Source organism: Bombina bombina, chromosome 5, assembly GCF_027579735.1.
Source record: "Bombina bombina isolate aBomBom1 chromosome 5, aBomBom1.pri, whole genome shotgun sequence".
In the NCBI taxonomy this organism is placed as follows: Eukaryota; Metazoa; Chordata; class Amphibia; order Anura; family Bombinatoridae; genus Bombina; species Bombina bombina.
In genome coordinates, this window is record NC_069503.1 from 451,610,760 (window position 1) to 451,634,164 (window position 23,405).

Genomic DNA, 23,405 nt, shown 5'->3' on the forward strand with positions numbered 1-23,405 from the left:
TCTTTAAATGTAATATTCAAATTATGCAATACGTGTATTCGAAAAATTCGAATTTAGATTGTAATAGTATTTCTAATTCTTTTAAATGTAATATTCGAATTATGCAATATTCAAATTCGAAAAATTCAAATTTATATTCGAATTCGAAAAATTCGAATTTCGAAAGTAGACATTCGATATAATTATAAACATTCAAATTCGAAAGTGACATTCGAAAACTGTAAATAAAATTTGATTTTCGAATTTTTAAGAATATTCGTTCTTATCAACATTCGAATTTAGAATTTGAATTTCGGTAATAACATTCGTTCTACATTCGAAAATTTGCACATTCGCCCATCCCTAGTCACAATCATCCAGAGTTGCTAAAACCTCCCTGAGCAACAAGCGGAGGTGTTCTAGCAAACTTAAAAGCCGTCATATCCGAGTCTGTTTGAGGGAACATCTTTGCTGAATCAGAAAGCTCGCCCTCAGACAGCAATTCCCTCACCCCCAACTCAGAACATTGTGAGGGTACATCGGAGATGGCTAATAAAGCGTCAGAGGGCTCAGCATTTACTCTCACACCGGACCTACTGCGCTTCCCCTGCAACCCAGGCAGTTTAGATAACACCTCTGTGAGGGTAGTAGACATAACTGCGGCCATATCTTGCAGGGTGAAAGAATTAGACGCACTAGTACTTGACGTCACTTGTGCGTGCGTTAAAGGTTGTGACACTTGGGGAGAATTAAATGGCATAACCTGATTCTCTTCTGACTGAGAATCATCCTGCGACATACTTTTATCAGCTAAAATAGGCCCTTTCAGTGCATGAGGGACACATTTGAAGTGGGGGTTCCACAATGGCTTCTAAACACATGGAACATTGGCTTTCCTCAATGTCAGACATGTTAAACAGGCTAGTAATGACCACAAACAGGCTTGAAAACACTTTATTTAGAGAAAAAATAACAATCTGAAAAAAAAAAAACGGTACTGTACCTTTAAGAGAGAAAAAAAAGCATACAATTTTTCCAAAACTGCTTTAAAACAATAAAATTATTCCAATTTTATGATAGAAGCATCCTAACTATGCAGCTTAGTTTGCCCCACAAGGAAAGGAACACTTAACCCTTAACAGAAAAAACGGAAAATTAGAAAACGTTTATATCAATAAAAAACCCAATACAGCTCACAAAGGCCCATCGGAGTTGGAGCTTGCCTGATAAAAACAACTGCGCAACTGAGGCGCGAAAATAGGCCCCGCCTATCTCACTCGATGTCTTACAGCCCAAATGAACCACACCAGAGCGGTCTAAAAACTAGCCATGTGGGTTCATAAACCCAAAAATGAAGCCATGTGTACCCTCTCAATAAGCATGAAAAACGTCTCACATAAAAATGTTATCAGCACTCCCAGTTGTGTAAACGTTTGCCCACAAACATTCAAACCTCAGTGTCAACCATTTTTACTTAGCCCATATATGCAAGCTCAGTAATACCCCTCTATATCTCTTAGGATTACTGCTTACCCTCTCCCTCCTGGGGATACTGTCAGCCAATTCTGAAATACCACAGTTTCTCCAGAAAAAAAAACCACTGAACATACCTCACTGCTTATAGCATGAAAAACATTCCTCACACTGTAGTTTAAGTACTCCTCAGCAATTCTGTGGGAACTGCTCTGGATCTTAGTAACAACTGCTAAGATCATCAGCCTCCAGGCAGAAGTCTTCATCCATCCTGAGGGAAAAATAGTATACACACCGGTACCATTTAAAATAAAAAACTCTTGCTTGAAGAAAATACAAACTAACATTTTATCACCTCTTTCACTTTACCCTTCCTATTACTTAGAGTAAACAAAGAAAATGACTGGGGGGTGGAGTCAAGGGAGGAGCTATATAGACAGCTCTGCTGTGGTGCTCTTTGCCACTTCCTGTTAGGAGGATAATATCCCACAAGTAAAGGATGAATCCGTGGACTCGTATCTTATAGAAGAAAAAGCCTTCACATGACAGAACAGTGTCCTGAACTGCTGCCCAATAAATCCCCAACCTTTAAAAAGGGATATTCAGTCCCATAAGGATACACCTTGTTCTCTAAGTATCTTTATTTTTCTAAACAAGGAACTCCTAAGTGCTACATCTTTCTCACCTAGAAGGTAAAAGCACTTACCTGTGGATCCGCTGTAGGGCAGGTACAGCAAACAGGTGTCACAGAATCTTCACTGACATAGACCTGTAGATAAAGAAAAAAAACTGAGTAACCAACCCTGGTTTTCTATATAGGGGTAGCAAAAATGTTGGAAGGCAAGCAAAGACCACCTCGCCGTCTTCCAACTGCTAAAAGCCACCATTACTCTTACTAAAAAGAATTACATGGACAAACCATAACCCCAATCCTTGCTTGCAGGGAAAAGTTAATTTATGCTTACCTGATAAATTGATTTCTTCTGTGGTACGACGAGTCCACGGATTCATCCTTTACTTGTGGGATATTATCCTCCTGCTAACAGGAAGTGGCAAAGAGCACCACAGCAGAGCTGTCTATATAGCTCCTCCCTTAGCTCCACCCCCCAGTCATTCGACCGAAGGTACAGGAAGAAAAAGGAGAAACTAAAAAGGTGCAGAGGTGACTGAAGTTTTAAATCAAAAAAATATAATCTGTCTTAAAATGACAGGGCGGGCCGTGGACTCGTCGTACCATAGAAGAAATAAATTGATAAAGGTAAGCATAAATTTACTTCTCTTCTATAAGATACGACGAGTCCACAGATTCATCCTTTACTTGTGGGATACAATACCAAAGCTATAGGACACGGATGAACGGGAGGGACAAGACAGATGCCTAAACAGAAGGCACCACTGCTTGAAGAACTTTACTCCCAAAAATAGCCTCCGAAGAAGCAAAAGTATCAAATTTGTAAAATTTGGAAAAGGTATGAAGCGAAGACCAAGTCGCAGCCTTACAAATCTGTTCAACAGAAGCATCATTTTTAAAAGCCCATGTGGAAGCCACCGCTCTAGTAGAGTGAGCTATAATTCTTTCAGGAGGCTGCTGTCCAGCAGTCTCGTATGCCAAACGGATGATGCTTTTCAGCCAAAAAGAAAGAGAGGTAGCCGTAGCTTTTTGACCTCTACGCTTTCCAGGATAGACAACAAACAGAGAAGATGTTTGACGGAAACCTTTGGTTGCCTGCAAGTAAAATTTCAAAGCACGAACCACGTCCAAGTTGTGCAACAGACGCTCCTTCTTAGAAGAAGGATTAGGACACAGAGAAGGAACAACAATTTCCTGATTAATATTCTTATTAGTAACAACCTTAGGAAGATATCCAGGTTTGGTACGCAAAACCACCATATCAGAATGAAAAACAAGATAAGGCGAGTTGCATTGCAATGCAGATAGTTCAGAAACTCTTCGAGCCGAAGAGATAGCAACTAAAAACAGAACTTTCCAAGATAGAAGCTTAATATCTATGGAATGCATAGGTTCAAACGGAACCCCTTGAAGAACTTTAAGAACTAAATTCAAACTCCATGGCGGAGCAACAGGTTTAAACACAGGCTTGATTCTAACTAAAGCATGACAAAACGACTGAACGTCTGGAACATCTGCCAGACGCTTGTGCAGTAAAATTGACAAAGCAGATATCTGACCCTTTAGGGAACTAGCTGATAACCCCTTCTCCAATCCTTCTTGGAGAAAGGACAAAATCCTAGGAATCCTGATCTTACTCCATGAGTAGTGGATTCACACCAATAAAGATATTTACGCCATATCTTATGATAAATCTTCCTAGTGACAGGCTTTCGAGCCTGAATCAAGGTATCTATGACCGACTCAGAGAATCCCGGCTTGGATAAAATCAAGCGTTCAATCTTCAGGCAGTCAGCCGCAGAGAAACTAGATTTGGATGCTGGAACGGACCTTGAATGAGAAGGTCCCGTCTCAGTGGTAGTGTGATGACATGTCCACCAGGTCTGCATACCAAGTCCTGCGTGGCCACGCAGGTGCTATCAAAATCACTGAAGCTCTCTCCTGATTGATTCTGGCAATCAAACGAGGAAGGAGAGGAAATGGTGGAAACATATAAGCCAGGTTGAACGACCAAGGTACTGCTAGAGCATCTATCAGTACTGCTTGAGGATCCCTTGATCTGGACCCGTAACAAGGAAGTTTGGCGTTCTGACGAGACGCCATCAGATCCAATTCTGGTGTGCCCCATTGCTGAATGAATTGTGCAAACACCTCCGGATGGAGTTCCCACACCCCGGGATGAAAAGTCTGACGACTTAGAAAATCCGCTTACCAGTTCTCCACTCCTGGGATATAGATTGCTGATAGATGGCAAGAGTGAGTCTCTGCCCATCAAATTATTTTGGTAACCTCTTTCATTGCTAGAGAACTCTTTGTTCCCCCCTGATGATTGATATATGCTACAGTCGTGATATTGTCCGACTGGAATCTTATGAATCTGGCCGAAGCCAGCTGAGGCCACGCCTTAAGCGCGTTGAATATCGCTCTCAATTCTAGAATATTTATCGGGAGGAGAGCCTCCTCCTGAGTCCACACTCCCTGTGCTTTCAGGGAATTCCAGACTGCACCCCAGCCCAATAGGCTGGCGTCCGTCGTCACTATGACCCATGCTGGCCTGCGGAAACACATTCCCTGGGACAGATGATCCTGTGACAACCACCAAAGAAGAGAGTCTCTGGTCTCTTGATCCAGATTTATCTGAGGAGATAAATCTGCATAATCCCCATTCCACTGTTTGAGCATGCATAGTTGCAGTGGTCTGAGATGCAAGCAAGCAAACGGAACTATGTCCATTGCCGCTACCATTAGTACCTCCATACACTGAGCCACTGACGGCCGAGGAATGGAATGAAGAGCTCGGCAGGTGGTTAAAATCTTTGATTTCCTGACCTCCGTCAGAAAAATTGTCGTGTCTACCGAATCTATCAGAGTTCCCAGGAAAGGAACTCTTGTGAGAGGGGTAAGTGAACTCTTTTTTACATTCACCTTCCACCCGTGAGATCTTAGAAAAGCCAACACGATGTCCATGTGAGATTTGGCTAGTTGGTAAGTTGACGCCTGAATTAAGATATCGTCCAGATAAGGTGCCACTGCTATGCCCCGCGGCCTTAGGACTCCCAGAAGGGACCCTAGCACCTTTGTGACAATTCTGAGAGCTGTGGCCAACCCGAAGGTATATAGGTCTTCTACACAGCGTAAGAACGCCTCTCTTTTTGTCTGGTTTACAGATAATCGAGAAAGATGGAATCTCCCCCTTGGAGGAGAATCTTTGAAGTCTAGAAGATACCCCCCTTGGTCACAATTTCTAAAGCCCAGGAGTCCTGAACGTCTCTTGCCCAAGCCTGAGCAAAGAGAGAAAGTCTGCCCCCTACTAGATCCGGTCCCGGATCGGGGGCTACCCCTTCATATTGTCTTGGTGGCAGCAGCGGGCTTCTTAGCCTGTTTACCTTTGTTCCAAGTCTGGTTAGGTCTCCAGACTGACTTGGATTGAGCAAAATTCCCCTCTTGCTTTGCAGCAGGGGAGGAGGAAGAGGGACCACCTTTGAAGTTTCGAAAGGAACGAAAATTATTTTGTTTGGTCCTCATCTTACTTGTCTTATCCTGAGGAAGGGCATGGCCTTTTCCTCCAGTGATGTCTGAAATGATCTCTTTCAGTTCAGGCCCGAACAGGGTCTTAACCTTGAAAGGAATGGTTAAAACCTTAGATTTTGATGACACGTCAGCAGACCAGGACTTAAGCCATAATGCTCTACGCGCTAAAATGGCAAAACCTGAATTCTTTGCCGCTAATTTAGCCAGTTGAAAATCAGCATCTGTAATGAAAGAATTAGCTAACTTGAGAGTCCTAATTCTAACCAGAATATCATCTAATGGGGTCTCAACCTGAAGAGCCTCAAACCAAACAGCTGCCACGAATCCTGCATGGTGTCCGATATGGGTAACATTTTCTTAAAATTAGGAGGGGGAGAAAAGGGAATACCTGGTCTAGCCCACTCCTTAGCAACAATGTCCGAAATCCTCTTAGGGACCGGAAAAACATTAGTGTAGGCAGAAACCTCAAGATATCTGTCCATTTGACACAATTTCTCTGGAACTACAATAGGGTCACAATCATCCAGAGTCGCTAAAACCTCCCTGAGTAACAAGCGGAGGTGTTCTAGTTTAAATTTAAAAGCCGTCATATCTGAGTCTGTCAGAAATCTCTCCCTCAGACAGCAAATCCCTCACCCCCAACTCAGAACATTGTGAGAGTACATCTGATATGGCTAATAAAGCGTCAGAGTGCTCAGCATTTACTCTCACACCAGACCTACTACACTTCCCCTGCAACCCAGGCAGCTGAGATAAAACCTCTGTGAGGGTAGTATTCATAACTACGGCCATATCTTGCAGGGTGAAAGAATTAGACGCACTAGAAGTACTTGGCGTCGCTTGTGCGGGCGTTAATGGTTGTGACACTTGGGGAGAATTAGATGGCATACCCTGATTCCCTTCTGACTGAGAATCATCCTGCAACATACTTTTATCAGCTAAAATATGTTCTTTGCAATTTATTGCCCTTTCAGTGCATGAGGGACACATTTTAAGTGGGGGTTCCACAATGGCTTCCAAACACATTGAACATTGGCTTTCCTCAATGTCAGACATGTTGAACAGGCTAGTAAGGACCACAAACAAGCTTGAAAACACTTTATTTAGTGAAAAAAAAAAAAAAAAAACACAACATCAATCTTAAAAAAGGGTACTGCGCCTTTAAGAGGAAAAAAAAAGCATACACGTTCTGCAAAACTGCTTTAAAATACACCAATCGTTTCAAATTTTTTATATAATATACAAATAATGCAGCTGAGATTGCCCCACAAAGAAAGGAACAGTTAACCCTTTACTGTGCAAAACCAGATAGTTAATAAGGCCTAATCGGGACAAAACACCCCCTGCACCTTGCCACAGCCCTGCTGTGGCGCCTACCTGCCCTCAGGGATTGGAAAAATGGGGTTAAAGCTTCGATTTGGCCCAACACTTCCACAAGAGCCCACCGGAGTTGGAGCTTGCTGCTTGCTTTGTAAATACAACTGCGCAACGGAGGCGCGAAAATAGGCCCCGCCCATCTCACTCAATGTTTTTCCAGCCTAAATGAACCGCACCAGAGCGGTTCCAAACTAGCCATGTGGGTTCTGAAACCCAAAAAGGAAGCCAAGTGTACCCTCAATAAAGTCTAAAAAACATTGCCAAAAACGTTATCAGCCTCCCAGTGCACAAAACGTTTGCCCACAAACATTCAAATTCAGTGTCAACCATTTTTATAAGCCCCTTATGCAAGCTTAGTAATACCTCTCTCTATTTCTTTTAGGATTACTGCTTACCCTCTCCCTCATGGGGATATTGTCAGCCAATTCTGAAATACCACACAGTCTCTCCAGAAAAAAAATGACTGAACATACCTCACTGCTTAAAGCATGAAAACGTCCTCACACTGAAGTTTCTTGTACTCCTCAGCCATTCTGTGGGAACTGCTCTGGAAGTCTTCATCCATCTGCTGCCTGAGAGTAAATAGTACACACCGGTACCATTTAAAATAAAAAACTCTTGCTTGAAGAAATAAAAAAATAATATTTTATCACCTCTTTCACTTTACCCTTCCTAGTACTTAGATGAGGCAAAGAGAATGACTGGGGGTGGAGCTATATAGACAGCTCTGCTGTGGTGCTCTTTGCCACTTCCTGTTAGCAGGAGGATAATATCCCACAAGTAAAGGATGAATCCGTGGACTCGTCGTACCTTATAGAAGAAAAGTACCCATTAAAGGATTAACAACTTGATTTCTTTAGACATCTTCGCACATCACATAAGTTACGCAGGCAAAAAATGACTGGGGGTTGTGGGTAATGGGAGAATACTTAAGGTTTTGCTGGGGTGTTCTTTGCCTCCATCTGGTGGCCAGGAGTTGAATTCCCACTAGTAATTGGATGTATTCGTGGACTCTCCATGCCATTGGAAAGAAATGTAATTTAATAACTATACCTGCAAATTTATACTGCAGTGCCTCGCCATTAACCCTTTCTTTTAAGTTTCCGAATTGTAAAACTCCCCCTACACATTTCCTTCTATGACCGTATCTATATCTATTGTTTTGGTAGAATGCGAAAGTGAACATTGATTATCTGCTGGAGCATGCCTAGAAGCTGAACTCAGTTAAAATACAAATGCTTGTGTTATTTAAGTATTTTTGAAAAATATTTTAGAATACTTGCCAGCAATTTTTAAACAATGTTTTATACAAACTAATTTTAATTAATTAGCCCTTTTAGGATATGTACATATCTCAACATGTTTTATGGCACTTTAAAAATGTAATTTTATCCTGCATATTTTTGTTTGAATTTTTTAATTATTTGTTTTGTAAGATCTTTAAAATATGAATTTTATTGGACACTTTTGTAATGTATGCATCTCCTCCCCATACAAAAATGCATATACACCACTTAGCGAATGGCTTTAGATCATTCCACCTGAAAATAAGTACTTGCAAACATTCTTTAATAATCTCATCAAACCAGAGACCTTTAGATGATCGGGACATTGAGAGAACAATTTAAAAAAAATAATGTATCTGTACTTATATAATCAAATTTGCTTTGTTCTCTAGGTATTCTTAGTTGAAAGCTAAACCTAGGTAAGTTCATATGCTAATTTCTAAGCCCTTGAAGGCTGCCTCTTATCTGAATGCATTTGACATTGACTAAATTGCAAGTCTGTGAAAATAACTGAAAGGGGGCAGTCTGCAGAGCCCGCATCTCATTATTCATTTAGTTGTGAGATTATGTATCCGGTTTTATCCAATAGTTGCGTGCCCCAAGAGCTGGATCCCATTTGGGGCAAGGAACAATTGGATGAAGCCGGATTCGTCATTGCACAGCTAACTGAAAGATGAGATGCAGGAGGAGGAACGGTGCAATGTTTACCATTTCTAAATTGGAAATATTTAAATAAAGGAAGCATTTTAAAAAAAATGTAGTCAAAGAAACTGCCCGTTTTGAAGACTAATTGTATATACTGTGCATTACAATAAGAAAGTTTACTATCACTTTAATAGCTCTGTTGAACAATAGTATTCATGTTGTTCATAGTTGATCAAGCAAATTGGTGGCAACACTAATTATAATGTACCTTCCAACATGAACTTAAAAAGGACATTAAAGTTTAAATAAACTGAATCAGTACTAAACCTCCTTAAGGGAATACAAGAGTCCAGGCCACCTCAGTCTGCTTATGTGCAAACAGAGTTTGTGCTATATCTAAATATTAGTTTGTGATTGGTTAGCAGGGGTCCTTTTGTTCTGAGGGCAGATAAATCATTGAAAAGAATAAACATAAAACAATATACTCATTTGACAAAATAAAGCTGCAGTTTTCAATGCAAAATTATTTTAATATATGATTGTTTATAATCATGTAGTTTACAATGTGTTTAGTGTCCCTTTAAAAGTAGCTATACAATTCAAGTTTTTTTTGAGTTAGCTGAGGTAAATAAGAGCATACTTACAAGGTTTGGAAGCCACTTATAAGTAAACAATACAAAGTTACTTCAAATACCAATTATACATTTGGGAGTAAAGTGTTGTAAACAACATATTTTAACTTGTCCCTCAAGTATAATTCACACTGGTTTACTTGTTGTTATGTTTGGCTGGTTTCATGAGGTCAAGCGAAACTCAAGCCAAAAATGTAATTTCGTTGTATTAGATATAAATCATTGTAGAACAAATATAAACAGCCATCTGAACATATGGCCACTAATTTGAAAGAGGAGAGAGTCCTATGTCAAAACAGTAATTTGCCCCATTTTGCTGCTAGAGTTTAGTAGCGTCCACAAACCCTAAATAAAACATACAAGTCAGGTGATTATGCCGATTCCCTGCTATCAAACATATGACATAGGTCTCTTAAGTAGTGAAGGGGCTAAAATATGGGATCTGTAACACCATTATTCCCAAACTGAAAGCAATGAGGAAGTGCCTGAGGGATACACAAAGAATGAGTGAGGACTATCTGCTATCCTTTGACCAACACTTGTGTAGTTTTTTCACAAATTATGTTTTAAAATACCCTACTTTATACACAAAAATAACAGGAAAAAAATGTGACTTATGTACCTTTATGAGATCCAAAAAAAGGAATATTATATTTGACATTATTTAAATAGGTAAAGCATAAACACATCTCTAGGATGATTATTTGCATTGAAAAGTCATTTGTTGTCATAATCCTGTTTAAAAGGATCGCTGTGTCAAAACAGTATGTTTGAATAAAAAAAAAACTGAGAATTTGCATATCTAATTTGCATATCTTACCCACAATTCTCTTGTGCATTGGAAACATTGTATATTAAGAATTTCTGGGGAAAAGCAAGCGGGGATACTTGCCTAGATGTACTAATTTCCTATGCAAATATTTACATTGAGATTATATATATATATATATATATATATATATATATATATATATATATATATATATATATATATAATACATACCTGTGTATATATATATATATATATATATATATATATATATATATATATATATATATATATAGATATATATATATATAGATATATATATATAGCAATAACAGTCTCTTCTTGGTGCTAAGTCTTTGAAAAATGAGTTAAAAGAAGTACTGCATCACACGATGTAAAAGCATGTATGATATTGTATGGCGAAATATAGAACACGCAATTTAAGGAGAAATTTCAGTTCCCTATCGGCGCAAAATAATGATAAATAAGAAACTGGGCGTATTTATAGGTCAGGCTGTGAAATTACACCCATTACTAATGTATATCAGTGCACTCAAGAGCGCGCCCATGCACCTAGGTGAATGCAAGTGGAGTGCGAAGAAGTTTCTTTCAGATTTGTGCAATTATAGGCACGGATTGCTTTCATAAAAGTGTATGCGTTATTTTGCCTGCAATTACAAGCGAATAGCTCTCTTGGCTGTGTTATTGAAGGCTTGTGTGTCTTTCTATGGAGAGATGGAGTGGAACTAAAACCGTGGTTGTGAAGGTGTGCGATGCTGCTTGTGTACATATGGATGTCAATGGGTTTCTCTTTGTTCATGTGGATCTTCTGAGAGAGATCCAAGTGGTCTCTGTTCAATTGATTGAGAATACATAACTGTAGAGGTCTCAGATGGAAGCGAGCAAACTGAATAATGTCCATGGATCCCACCATGAGACCAGTTATTTCCCTGCATACAGCTACTGATGGACGAACAGAGGACTAAAAGAGAACGAAAGGCCTCCAGAAGCTTGACTTTTCTGACCTCCATCAAAAAAAATAGATACCGAGTCTATGATTGTCCCCAGAAAACATACCCTGGTACTTGTCACCAAGGCATGTTTCCCTAGATTTACCTTTCTCCCGTGAGAGCGGAGAATAGCTAACAGATAATCTGAATGGGATCTTGCTAACTGAAAAGATGGACAACCACCAAAAAAAAAACCATGCTAAATAGTTACTACATTTTGTCCTGAGTTTAAAAATACCCAAAGTTTACATGTTGTTTGCAAGTTATCAATAAGTACAAAGTAGCCTGTTGCTATTTCAAAACCAATTTTGTTTTCAAAATTAGCGAAAGTTACATTGTAACACTGATATCTGTCAGGAATCCCTGAATATCTCTTCACATGTAAATAATTTTTAAAAGAAAACAACCTAAGGTATTAAACTTGGGGTTATTTTGACTGTTTTCATTCAACCATTTTACCACCAATATATGTCAAAGTGGTGCCTTTTGACACAAATAGCAATTTAAAGGACCAGTCAACACAGTAAATTTGCATAATCAACAAATGCAAGATAACAAGACAATGCAATAGCACTTAGTTAGAACTTCAAATGACTAGTAGATTTTTTTTCTGACAAATTTAAAAAGGTATGTCTTTTTCCACTCCCCCTGTACCATGTGACAGCCATCAGCCAATCACAAATGCACACACACTTATTCTTGCACATGCACAGTAGGAACTGGTGACTCAAAAAGTTTAAATATAAAAAGACTGTGCACATTTAGTTAATGGAAGTAAATTGGAAAGTTGTTTAAAATGGCATGCTCTATCTGAATAATGAAAGTTTAATTTTGATTGAGTGTCCCTTTAAGAATACATGTACTGAGAACTTTAAGGGTTTTTGCCAAAGAACACTCCAATATGTTTTCAACAATATCTCCTGCGTAAAGTGATACAACCCATGTATAGGTGTGTCAGGTTCTCTAGGGGCTAAATGGCCTTATTTTTAGGTAGCACATTCCAGTTTACAAACTTGGAATTTTCACATCTGTCATCATGCACCCATGTCCTATTTGGGACATTTTTGAAGCCGGCCAATGTAATTTACCCCCATCGAACCATATATTTTTGAAAAAGTAGACAGCCTAGGGTATTTTAACACTTCCCATGCACTAATTCAACCACCAGTCTTTGTCAAACTTTTGAGTAGTCATTTTTGGTGTTATTTTTTACACACGTATTTTAGGCATGGATTCTCAGTTCCTGTTATGTTTTACTGCCAAAGAACACCCCAATACTTGTTCAGCAAGATCTCCTGAGTACAGTGATACCACCTATGCATAGGCTTGTTGGGTTGTTTGGGGTTTGCAATGCCAAACTTCTGACATTTGTTTGTGATTTTTTCAAATTTAACATATCTTCTTTGCCTATCTTCTTTTGGGGGGCCTTTTTACATACCCCAATTTATTTGTGTGTCATGAACATGCATATATTTAAGATGTAGACACCCCAAGGTATTGTATATGGGGTGTTTTGATGAAACTGATTTAGCCAAAAACAAGCTGGAGAAAGTGTGTGGTGGTATTTGTTTATTTTTACGCACACATTGCTTTTTGGCTGTGATTTAGGAGAGTCTGTTAAGTTATTGCAAGAAAACACTCCAGGTTGTTTTCTGCAAGACCTGAGTACACCTATGCCCCCCCATGCATAGGTTTGCCAGGATTTTGGGAAGGTTCTGTTACAATTTTATGACTTGTAATTTGAGTTAAAAGTGAGAGTATTTCTCCTGATAGGCCTATCTTTAGTTTGGTGCCTATCGTGTAGCCCAGTTTTATTGACATGATAGTGTATATATTTGAAATGTTAACACCCCAAAGTATTGTATTTGGTGTGCTTTGATGCAACGGTTTTAGCCCAAAAAAAATTAGAGAAAGTGTATCGTGGTAATTTTTCAATTTTCATTTTTACCCACATTGCTTTTTCACTATGATTTAGGAGAGCTTGTTGTAAGTTATTGCAAAAAAACACTCCAGGTTGTTTTCTGCAAGGCCCCGTAAGTACACCATTGTCCCCCATGCATAGGTTTATAGGTTTGAGAGGGGTTTTGGTAAAATACAGCAGCAATTTTAGAACTTAAACTTAGAGTAGTGAAATGTAAAAATCTGGCACAGTAAAGGGAACATTTTTTAACAGTGAAAATAACCAAATAAACAAAAAATAATTAAAAAAAATAAAAAAAATTGGACCATTGTAGGATACTACTTGAAGCAGTCCCCAAGGCAGAGTCTAGGCTGTCCAGGGCAATCAGGACAGTAATATATAGTGTCCTTTCTCTGCCCCCTCTTGGTACAGACTGCATTTTTTAGGTTTCTGCTTTGCCGCTGTATGGGGGGGGGGGTAAAAATAAAATGGGTAGCCCCCAACTCTGCTCTCTCCCATCACCGCCCGGGGAGCAGGTGCATCTTGGTACAAAATCACCAAAATGATCAGGAGCTGAAACAAAAAAAAAAGTCACTTTCATTTCAGGGTTTGCCTTTTTTTTTTTTTTTTTTTACAACAAAAAAGCGTTGTGGGTTGCAATCTACACTAAAGGGGCAGTAAACTTACAAACTAATGTTATATAATTCTGCACCTAGTGCAGAATTATATAACATTAGCTTACACACTAAAGTATTGCAGATAAATTTTATGTAAAAGCTCCTTTTTCCAGAACACCGCTCCTTGCTCTACTGAGCGGGTCTGGTTTTTCCACAGCACAATCTGTCTAGTCACATTGTGCCCGGTCACGCCATTAAAATGAATGTAGCTTGCTCCTGCTACTAGACCAGAGCGAGCTACATTAATTTTAATGGCGCGACCGGGCACACTGATTAGACAGTGTTGCCGCAATGCGCTGTGGAAAAATCAGACCCGCTCAGTAGAGCAAGAAGTGGCGTTCTGGAAAAAAGAGCTTTTACATAAAATTTCTCTGCAATACTTTAGTGTATAAATCTGCCGGTAAGCTAATGTTATATAATTCTGCACTACAATTCTACTGCACCTTTAAGTAAATTGCAACCTTTTTGTACCAGGCCCTTGTCTTCCGCATAATTAGGTAAGGCTGCTGCAGCTGATCTGACAGATCAACCCCACCCATATGTCAGTTATAAGCCTTGATGCACACTGGTTTCATTGTGCTCTCAGCTCTGCCACGTACAGAGACCTCCACAGTCCTCTCTGTGTGGATTGTGGTAAGAAAGTGTACATCCTTCTTGTCTCTGTACTAACTGCCAACAGCTCCACTTGGCACAGAGCTGAGGTCTACCCCCTTCGTAGCCGGGTGCGTGCAAGTTGTCCTGTGGAACCAGCACGGTTCTTTCTAATTGTAGCACAAGCTACTGTATTAAAGCAATACAGTAGCTTGAACTAAAGGACACTTGTATAGAAATTATCTAAATACAAGTGGTACCCTTTGCTCATCAGGGGTAATATCAGGTCCCAGACAATCTTGCCACTGGTTCCCATATGTTCTGGGCAACCTGGAGGGTCAAGGTGGATATCCTTTCCCTCGTACACCCGGAAGGCCTGAGTACAGTCTCGCTCTCACAGAGCTTATACACCTTTTCCCCCATACCTGGAGCGTTTGGAAGGAATATACTGCTTGAATCCCAGCCTTCCCTTATACTTCATCAGGGATTCATCAACGCATTTATTCCTTCCAGGCGTATTAGCCTCTGCAAACCTGGCAGCAAAGTCGGTAATCAGGGGGCGGATTTTATACAGCCTGTCAAATTGGGGTTGCACAGGCTGTTGTCGCTGAAGTGCATGAAATGTAGAATAATTTCATACCTCTTCCTCGACATACACTGGGAGAAAATGGGAGTAGAACAGATGGGGCTACTGCTCCAGTAGGAGCGAATGGAGGGTTTCTTTATGATGCCCATCAACATAGTCAATGTCCAGAATTTTTTTTTTTTTTTTTTAAACTCTGGCACTTCAATGGGGGCCCATTGCTGCTTTGCCAAATATGAGAGAAAAAAAAAAAGAATAGACTAATAAAAATTATATACAGTATATATATTTTTTTTTTATTTTTTTTTTTACATTCCCCAGTTTTGCATAACCAACACTGTTATATTAATACACTTTTTACCTCTATGATTATCTTGTATGTAAGCCTCTGTAGACTGCCCCCTTATTTCAGTTCTTTTGACAGACTTGCATTTTAGCCAATCAGTCTAAACTGTCAAATTTCACTGAGATAAGAGGCGGCCTTCAAGGGCATAGAAATTAGCATCAGAATACCTAGGTTTAGCTTCCAATAAAGAATACCAAGAGAACAAAGCAAATTTAAAGGGACACTGAACCCAAATTTTTTTCTTTCATGATTCAGATAGAGCAGCAATTTTAAGCAACTTTCTAATTTACTCCTATTATCAATTTTTCTTCGTTCTCTTGCTGTCTTTATTTTAAAAACAGGAATGTAAATCTTAGCAGCCAGACCATTTTAGGTTCAGCACCATGAATAGTGCTTCCTTATTGGAGGCTGACATTTACCCACCAATAAGCAAGCATAAACCAGGTCCTCAACCAAAAATGGGCTGGCTCCTATGCATCACATTCTTGCTTTTTAAATAAAGATAGCAAGAGAACGAAGAAAAATTGACAACAGGAGTAAATTAGAAAGTTGCTGCTCTATCTAAATCATGGAAGAAAAAAAATTGGGTTTAGTGTCCCTTTAATGATAAAAGTAAATTGGAAAGTTATTTAAAATTGCATGCCATGATGCCTTATCTAAATCATGAAAGTTTAATTTTGACTAGAATGTCCCTTTCAACACATTCTTGGTTCAAATGACTAATACTTTGGCTGCAACACATTATATAGCTTTGCAGTACAATAGAATGATAAATGTATTTATTACTATTCATGAGGAATTGTATTTTTTTAATGTTAAGCTATATCTGAATCATTAAAGTTTAATTGTGGCTTTTGTGTCTCTTTTTTAAGCCCTAACACTTTGGCTCATACATAATTAAGAAGATCCAGAAACCCATATGGATAAGCACATAAATAAATAAAGTAAAACAGCTATGGATATTTGAGAATCCATTTCTTAACCTGAATGGGGTATTAAAAGGACATTAAAGTCAATGCTTTTTACACATTTAGCATATGTTGGTAATGGGTTACAAAAGAGCTGTATAAACTGTTTAATTTGTCATTTTATTAACAAGATGTGCTTTGATTTGCTAAGTAAATGCTTGGGATGAGTTGGGATTTGTCCTGGAAATCCATTGGGAGTATATATTTATATGTTCTCCGTTAGAGTCTAAGCAGAGACTAGAAGAATAAGATTGTGATCTGGGCAAAGCAATAAATATGCTAAATTCACTAACAGAAATCGCCAGCTTTACAGGCCTCATCCCAGCTACACCTGTTTCATGTCATTCTAGGCAGCTGATTCACTAATACTTACTAATATTTCTATTATCTATTGAATCTGCTGCTGCTGCACAGAATAATATAAAAGCCGGTGAAACTGGAGACTGCCACTTCTCCAATCCTATAGCATATTGTGGGTTCACAAAACTGCAAGATCCATTTACCGAGTGATTGTCACCACAAGCATATAAGATAGCATTGGTTCTATTTTGTGGGGTCTGGTAATTCTAAAGATGCCTTTATCTTCCTCCCAACAAATGTAACACTAGGTACATGTCCTTGAAATCCATTTGGGAGTATATTTATCTGTTTAGAATCTAAGCAGGGTCTAGAATTAAATGAGATTGTGATCTGGCCTAAGCAATAAATATGCTAAATTCACTGTCTCGCTAGCTTTACAGGCCTCATCCCAGCTACACCTGTTTCATATCATTCTAGGCAGCCGATTCAGTAATATCTCTATTATCTACCGAACCTGCTGCACAGAATAATTTAAAAGCCTGGTGAAACTGGAGACTGACGTTTCTCCAATCTATAGCATGTTGTGGATTCACAAAACTGCAGCAGCCATTTATTTACAAAGTGATTGTCACTACAAAAGCATGTATAAAAAGCATTAGTCCTATTTTGTGGGTCTGGTAATTCTAAAGATGCTTTATCTCTCCCCCAAATGTACGAGTCCTTATATAAAAGGCAACCCACTGTTTAGACAATGGGTGTCGTGATCAAAGAACTATAATTGTATGATGCAAACTGACATTTACATTATATCATAATGTTTTTTATTTTGACTGGTAAACAGTTACAGAATCACATTTATTGGTGGTTTGAAACAAATTATGCTAAATGTAGAATCAAAGTATTAAAATTTAGTTTTATAAAATGACTTACACACTGATGCTCACCACATACCCTAAATAAGAAAAATTCAAACCTGTGCTAAAATTCAGCACATGATTCATAAATAACTGCAGTGAATGTCTTAACGCCCATTGATCCCTTAGGCTGCCAGAGTACATTACAAGAAATGCTTAATATGCGCAATTTAGTAAATAGCCATTTAGACAATCATACAATACATCATACTATTTGTATATAAGAAACATACCTGCAGTGTTAACTTCTCCTCGGTCTTTTAAGATAAGCAAAAAATAACTGTTATTGGCAAATGGCAGTTCTACATAACATTACTCGATCGATATGACAACCAGATGCATAAACAAGACGCTCTAGCAACCACAAACTACCAATGGTAAATCAAGATAAGGACTTACAGGTTACAACGCAGTGGGTGGTGACAAATTCGAAGTTACATTTGACTTGGGACTGAAGCTGCTGCGACCATTTTGAATGTGCTCGATAACAAGGGCGGAGTAAAGTAAAAACCATTGTTTATTCAATGCATTTTGAACGATTACGTATTAGTATTTTAATAAGCATTAGTCAACGCAAGCGCATTATGGCTTCTGCCCTTTTTAAACATGGCAACTTGACAATTACACTATTGTAAGAAAAAGTCACCAATTAGAATTGAGCATAGGAGAGGCAGGGCTGGGCTACTGCGTTCTGTGTAGTGTTGGCCTAAGATATATAACGTATTCGACTATGGAACCTTTTTTAAATTAAAGTATGTAGTATTTGTTATAAAATGTAAACGTTTTTATTGCAAAGATTTAAATAAAGAAAGATATATATAATATAAAATCTATTCTTTTTATGGAATTATAATATGAGACGTCTAATCTACGCAGGAGGGACTAGACTAGGAGCAAATAAAAAAACATCGTGCTGTGAGGGCCGAAGAGTGATGTTCATAGCACAAAGGAAACAAATGTATTTTCGCATTAGCTTTTTTAAATAAAAAAAATATATAAAACGAAGACAAGGACGGTAGCAGCGCCACGTTACAATTCATATGACGCAGCTTTAGAAATAAGATACGAACGCATTACAATTTTACAGATATTTCAGGCTGCTTTTGTGAGTAAAGCATTTACCAAAAGTTACACATTCCCTAATCAGTTTCTCAAAGGAGGGACAGATTTTGGACTCACCATAAGGTTTCGCTGTAAGATTGTAGATGTCAGCTGCCTGAACCACTTCACGTAGTGTCTATTCTGTAGCTGTGCTCAGCCTCAGTCTGACCGTGTATCATATTTTGATGTGTCTTTTTAAAGCAGCTAGTTTTTTTTTTTTTTTTTGCGTAATTCATTTTAATAATGGGATTTACTGGGGGGGGGTTAATTCCAGTATGATTTTTGACAATGGTGTCAATACTTCAAATTATTTAGTGTTGTAACCAAGTTTTGTTTTTTACTTGCTTGTACGTATGTATGTCTATAGCCAGTAAAACTGAGTCAGATGATTACAAGTAGTTTCAAACAAGAACATCTTCTGATCTAATAAAAATGACACAGAGTTTATCTGGGAAATGTTAAAGGGACATTTAGAAGCAAATAGCACAATCTAATGTCTCTTATTGCTAACTTTGGGTTTCCTACTCAGGGGTTCAACACGTTAAAATTTCTCTCGGAAGTCTCTCTCATATTGCTGTGCTTATTTAGTAGCTATTGTGTGAGTGTCTACAGTTAGCAGAGGTTCCCTACAATTACATCATGATTAGCAACTGTGTTGCCAATTTGTGGTTTTACCAACTAAATGCATTCCATGACACCTATGGGTGGGAACATCTCTGTGCATTTTCACAGCACCCTGTAAGACAGTCCTTTTTCATTACGATTTGCTTCAGATCAATTCTGTCTATGAACAAGTTGTGAATTATTGATTCTTATGTTTTAGAGTCATTATTTCAAGTACTATTGTTACATTGTATCTTTATGAATAGGAATTTAGTTGGCATAATCACAAATTGGCAACACAGTTGCTAATCATGACGTAGGGAACCTCTGCTAACTAATTGGTTTAGGTAGATTTAAATAGCTAAAGAAGGTATATGTTTTTATGCCTGATGAAATGGTCAGTGGACTGAGAAACGCGTAGTGTACGGCACCAATGCACTTATGAGTGCTTAACTTTTTAAAGCCGTTATGCCGTTCTATTCCGTCATAATTTCACTGGGCTTTAAAGCCGTTATGACGGAATAGAACATCATAGCTAACGGCTGTCCTGAAGCCTTCTGTGCTTTCAGGATTTGATCGCGGTCTAGAGGGCGTTCCTAGGGTTGTAGGGACGCCCCCCCAGACGCAATACAATAATTGAAATCTCGTGATCGTGTGCACGATCGTGTGGTTTCAATTTGTCTACATCGGAACAGTTGTTCCGATGTAGGCACTTTAACCCTGACACGAAAGGGTTAATTGTTTTAAAGTGTGTTTTTATACATATCACTTCGTACCGCCTGATCTATACGATCACCTCGATTTGCCGACCAGCTGGGCCTGGTTACCTGCAGCATTTTCTAAAGTCAAGTCGGACTGCAGTTTTCCTGAGCTTGGCGCACGCTGTATCCTGATTCCTAGGACCACGGTGTCAGCGAGCTGGGGCGCTGTGAGACCCTAGTCTGCCTCTAATAGCACAACTGGGTGCTGCTTCCTTTGTGAGTATATTGAGATCGAGTGATAGCTGCTGTCATTTGCCTGTTTGTATATAGCAGATCCGCACAAGGAAGCGCCTCTTCTCTTCTGTTTTTCAGACTGATGTATGTTTGATATCCTCACGACGAGCTTGTATGATTGGAGAGAGCGGCTTACCCGTGTACCTGTGTCCCCATTTCTCCAAGAAACCTACTGGGATTCACCATCCTTGATTTGATTAGTACTTTCTCACTATTAGGCTGGGCCGCTGGACTCTTTTGCACCCCCTGCATATCTGGACTTTGTTCTAGTAATAGCTTCAGCAGAAATCAACCTTCAAGTGGGGGTGGGAGAGAGAGACCCACACCATTTGAAAGGGTGTTCCTGCAGCTGCTTTTATTAAATTGAACCCTTATTAGTTGCTTGTTTCAATGCATTGTCCCTTCAACCCCTTTCAGTGACAGTGTATGCTGTGAACTGATGTATGGAGCATATCTAGAATCTAGATATGCTTGGTGCACCCACAGTCAAACACTCAGCCAGCTTTTACTTGAAGCATTTTTGCAAACATTATTCTATTCAAATTTTTACAAGTGCATTTTAATTGTCACTGTTCTATCTCTTTAAAGAATTGTAACCGAATTTGCCTACATTTCAACATCAACAGTGCATTATGTTTTTGTAGTAAACTTGCTTTGCAAAAAAAGTTTTCTGTTGTCTTTAATGTGCACTGCTCTATCCACTGTTAGTATGGCTGTTATTCCTGCATTTTCATTACCTTATTTGTTCTGACCGCTACCAGAGGCCTCCCATAAGGCATCACACCAACAGTTAGCACATAGTTGAGCTGTACATTAACCTTTTAATGCCGTTATGCCGTTGTATTCCGTCACAACGGCACTGGGCTTTAAAGCCGTTATGATGGAATACAACGTCATTGCAAACGGCTGTCCTGAAGCTGTCCTGAAGCCTACTAGGCTTGCAGGATTTGATCGCGGTCTGGAGGGCGTTCCTAGCGTCTTAGGGACTCTCCCCAGACCCGATCCCATAATTTAAATCCCGCGACCTTTTGCACGATCGCATGATTTCAACTTTTTAACCCGGTCATGAAAGGGTTAAACAGCACAACTTTACCTAATTAGTTAAATAAAAACCTATATATGACTTGTATAAATCAAACTCTTAAAAGTGAACATTTTATCCTATTTACCGTATATATGTTTATATTATTTCTGTGTTGTCTATATCTAGTTATAATTTAATAACATAATAGACAGTTTATTTTCTAATTTTAGGCGTTGTGAACACGTACCCTGAGACTTACTGTAAGCAACCTTTACTTTATTTTCACTGATAAGGTTGCCAATGGAGGTGTCAGTATGTGATGTGGTGTGAGCTATGCCAGGTAAGGTATTATTCGGATTGGATTATTTTATTTTTTTGTCTTCATGTGTCACCACCTGTTTTTTTTTTTTTTTTTTTGTTATATGCTTACATTGTTTTTACTATTCAGTTTTGGTATTTTTCAACCGTTAAGACTGTCTTGTATCAAAGTAAGACACTTTCATATGCTATATTTGATGCACACAGTAGTAAGCAAGTGATCCTATAATAATCTCTCTTGCCAGAAGTTTTTGTTGTCATTTGGCATCTTGATTTTGAACCCCTGATAGGTTTTGGATGTGATTACTCTGACCAGGCATTCTCCTCACACAGTATCCCTTTCTGAAATGCCCTTTGTTTTTAACCATTTATATTAAATTTATTATGTGTGTTCTTTAAATGTAAAGTGTTTTTATCATATTTCTAAATATTAGTTTATTTTCTTAAAGGGACAGTTTACTCAAAAATATTCTCCCCTTTAATTTGTTCCAAATGATCCATTTTACCCGCTGGAGTGTATTAAATTGTTTACAACTATTTCTATTACCCTTATATTGGCATTTGAATAGTTCATTTAGCCTGTGGTATCCCCACCCATCTTGAGAGTTTTTGGCCTCAAGGCCAAGCTGTGTTATAACACAACCAGTAGAAGTAATTACACTCCTAGTGAGGTATAGAAGAGTTAAGGTACTAAAATGTTAATTTTTCATTGTTCTCTCTAAGTTTTGGTGATTGGTTTATGGACAGATATAAGATAAAGAAGCAGGTATATGTATACAATGTGATAAAGTAATGATATCTGATTATATCTACAAGCTCAACCCACTTTATTAGGTTGTGGCTTCAAAACACAAAATCAGCTAATTCATATACACAAATAAGCCTAAAAAGAAAATCTCATCCATTTTATACTCTGCAGCTGGTAAAAAAAAAGTAATTGAAAACACTTTAAGGGAAAAACATTAACAGTATACTGTCCCTTTAAGAGCTCAGTTCCGTTTTTGCTGTGAGACCAGAAGGGGAGGAGCTACACCACGGTGGTGTGTAGCGGTTCTCTGTGAAGGGAGAGAACAAGCGTACATCACCCCCATGATTTGAAGGAGACAACGGACAAGCTAGCCTTGGCAGTCAAGACTGCCTGCGATACTCCGCTACCCAGCGGGAGTATGCTTTCCAGAGCCGTCATAGATGGTGGAAAATCCAGACCTCAGAACAGATGTTACCAGTGTCCCATAGTCCGGGTCGATTGTAGGAAGCACACACTGTGGGAACAGTGCCTTTCTGAAGCCATCAGACGGAAGCTGGTGGCAATCAAGGCGTGGAGCGACTCCAGAAGCCACACAGAAAAACTTGCATAGAGGAGAGAAGCGCTGCCGTGGGTGAGTGGGGGCAGACAGGGATAACACAGGCTGCAGAGACACAGACGCACACAGACCCACAGGCTGGGGACAACTTGTGACGGTGAATCAAAGTGGACTAACAGTGCAAACATGCAATGACTGGCTCAGACGGGTACTTAAAGTGGTGAAGTATCTCTCAAGTTTTTATTGTTGAAAACTGTTGTTTGTCTGAAAAGAAACTTCTCTATAGTGATTGTGGAAGCTAATTGTTCTTGTTGAAGCAATACGCTTACATGTGCCCCCCACCCCCAAGGCTAAAATGCTTTATTTGCTATACTGGTAAGAATATTTCTATGGCCAAAGCCAAACTTTGTCACTCTGACATGCGGTTAAGCCAGCTGAGCGGCTAAGA

General features: G+C 38.9%; 2 protein-coding genes across 8 annotated transcripts in view; one reads left to right on the plus strand and one right to left on the minus strand.

The window, feature by feature from the left end:
* The window catches only part of C5H7orf57 (chromosome 5 C7orf57 homolog), a 263,708-nt gene extending 244,791 nt beyond the window's left edge, over nt 1-18,917 (minus strand). Inside the window, exons 1-2 of one of the 7 annotated variants that reach the window (XM_053714323.1) lie at nt 18,012-18,151; nt 17,846-17,869 (exon numbers count right to left, since the gene is read on the minus strand). In XM_053714323.1, coding sequence (XP_053570298.1) covers nt 17,846-17,869; nt 18,012-18,126 — 139 coding nt within the window. In that variant the 5' untranslated portion in view covers nt 18,127-18,151. Of the gene's footprint in view, nt 1-17,845; nt 17,983-18,011; nt 18,157-18,791 lie in introns of those variants that run through there. The other 6 variants (XM_053714322.1, XM_053714328.1, XM_053714325.1 and 3 more) reach the window with 6 other exon arrangements.
* The window catches only part of HUS1 (HUS1 checkpoint clamp component), a 113,365-nt gene continuing 108,156 nt past the window's right edge, over nt 18,197-23,405 (plus strand). Inside the window, 3 exon segments of the mRNA XM_053715754.1 lie at nt 18,197-18,243; nt 21,589-21,649; nt 21,652-21,675. Coding sequence (XP_053571729.1) covers nt 18,197-18,243; nt 21,589-21,649; nt 21,652-21,675 — 132 coding nt within the window.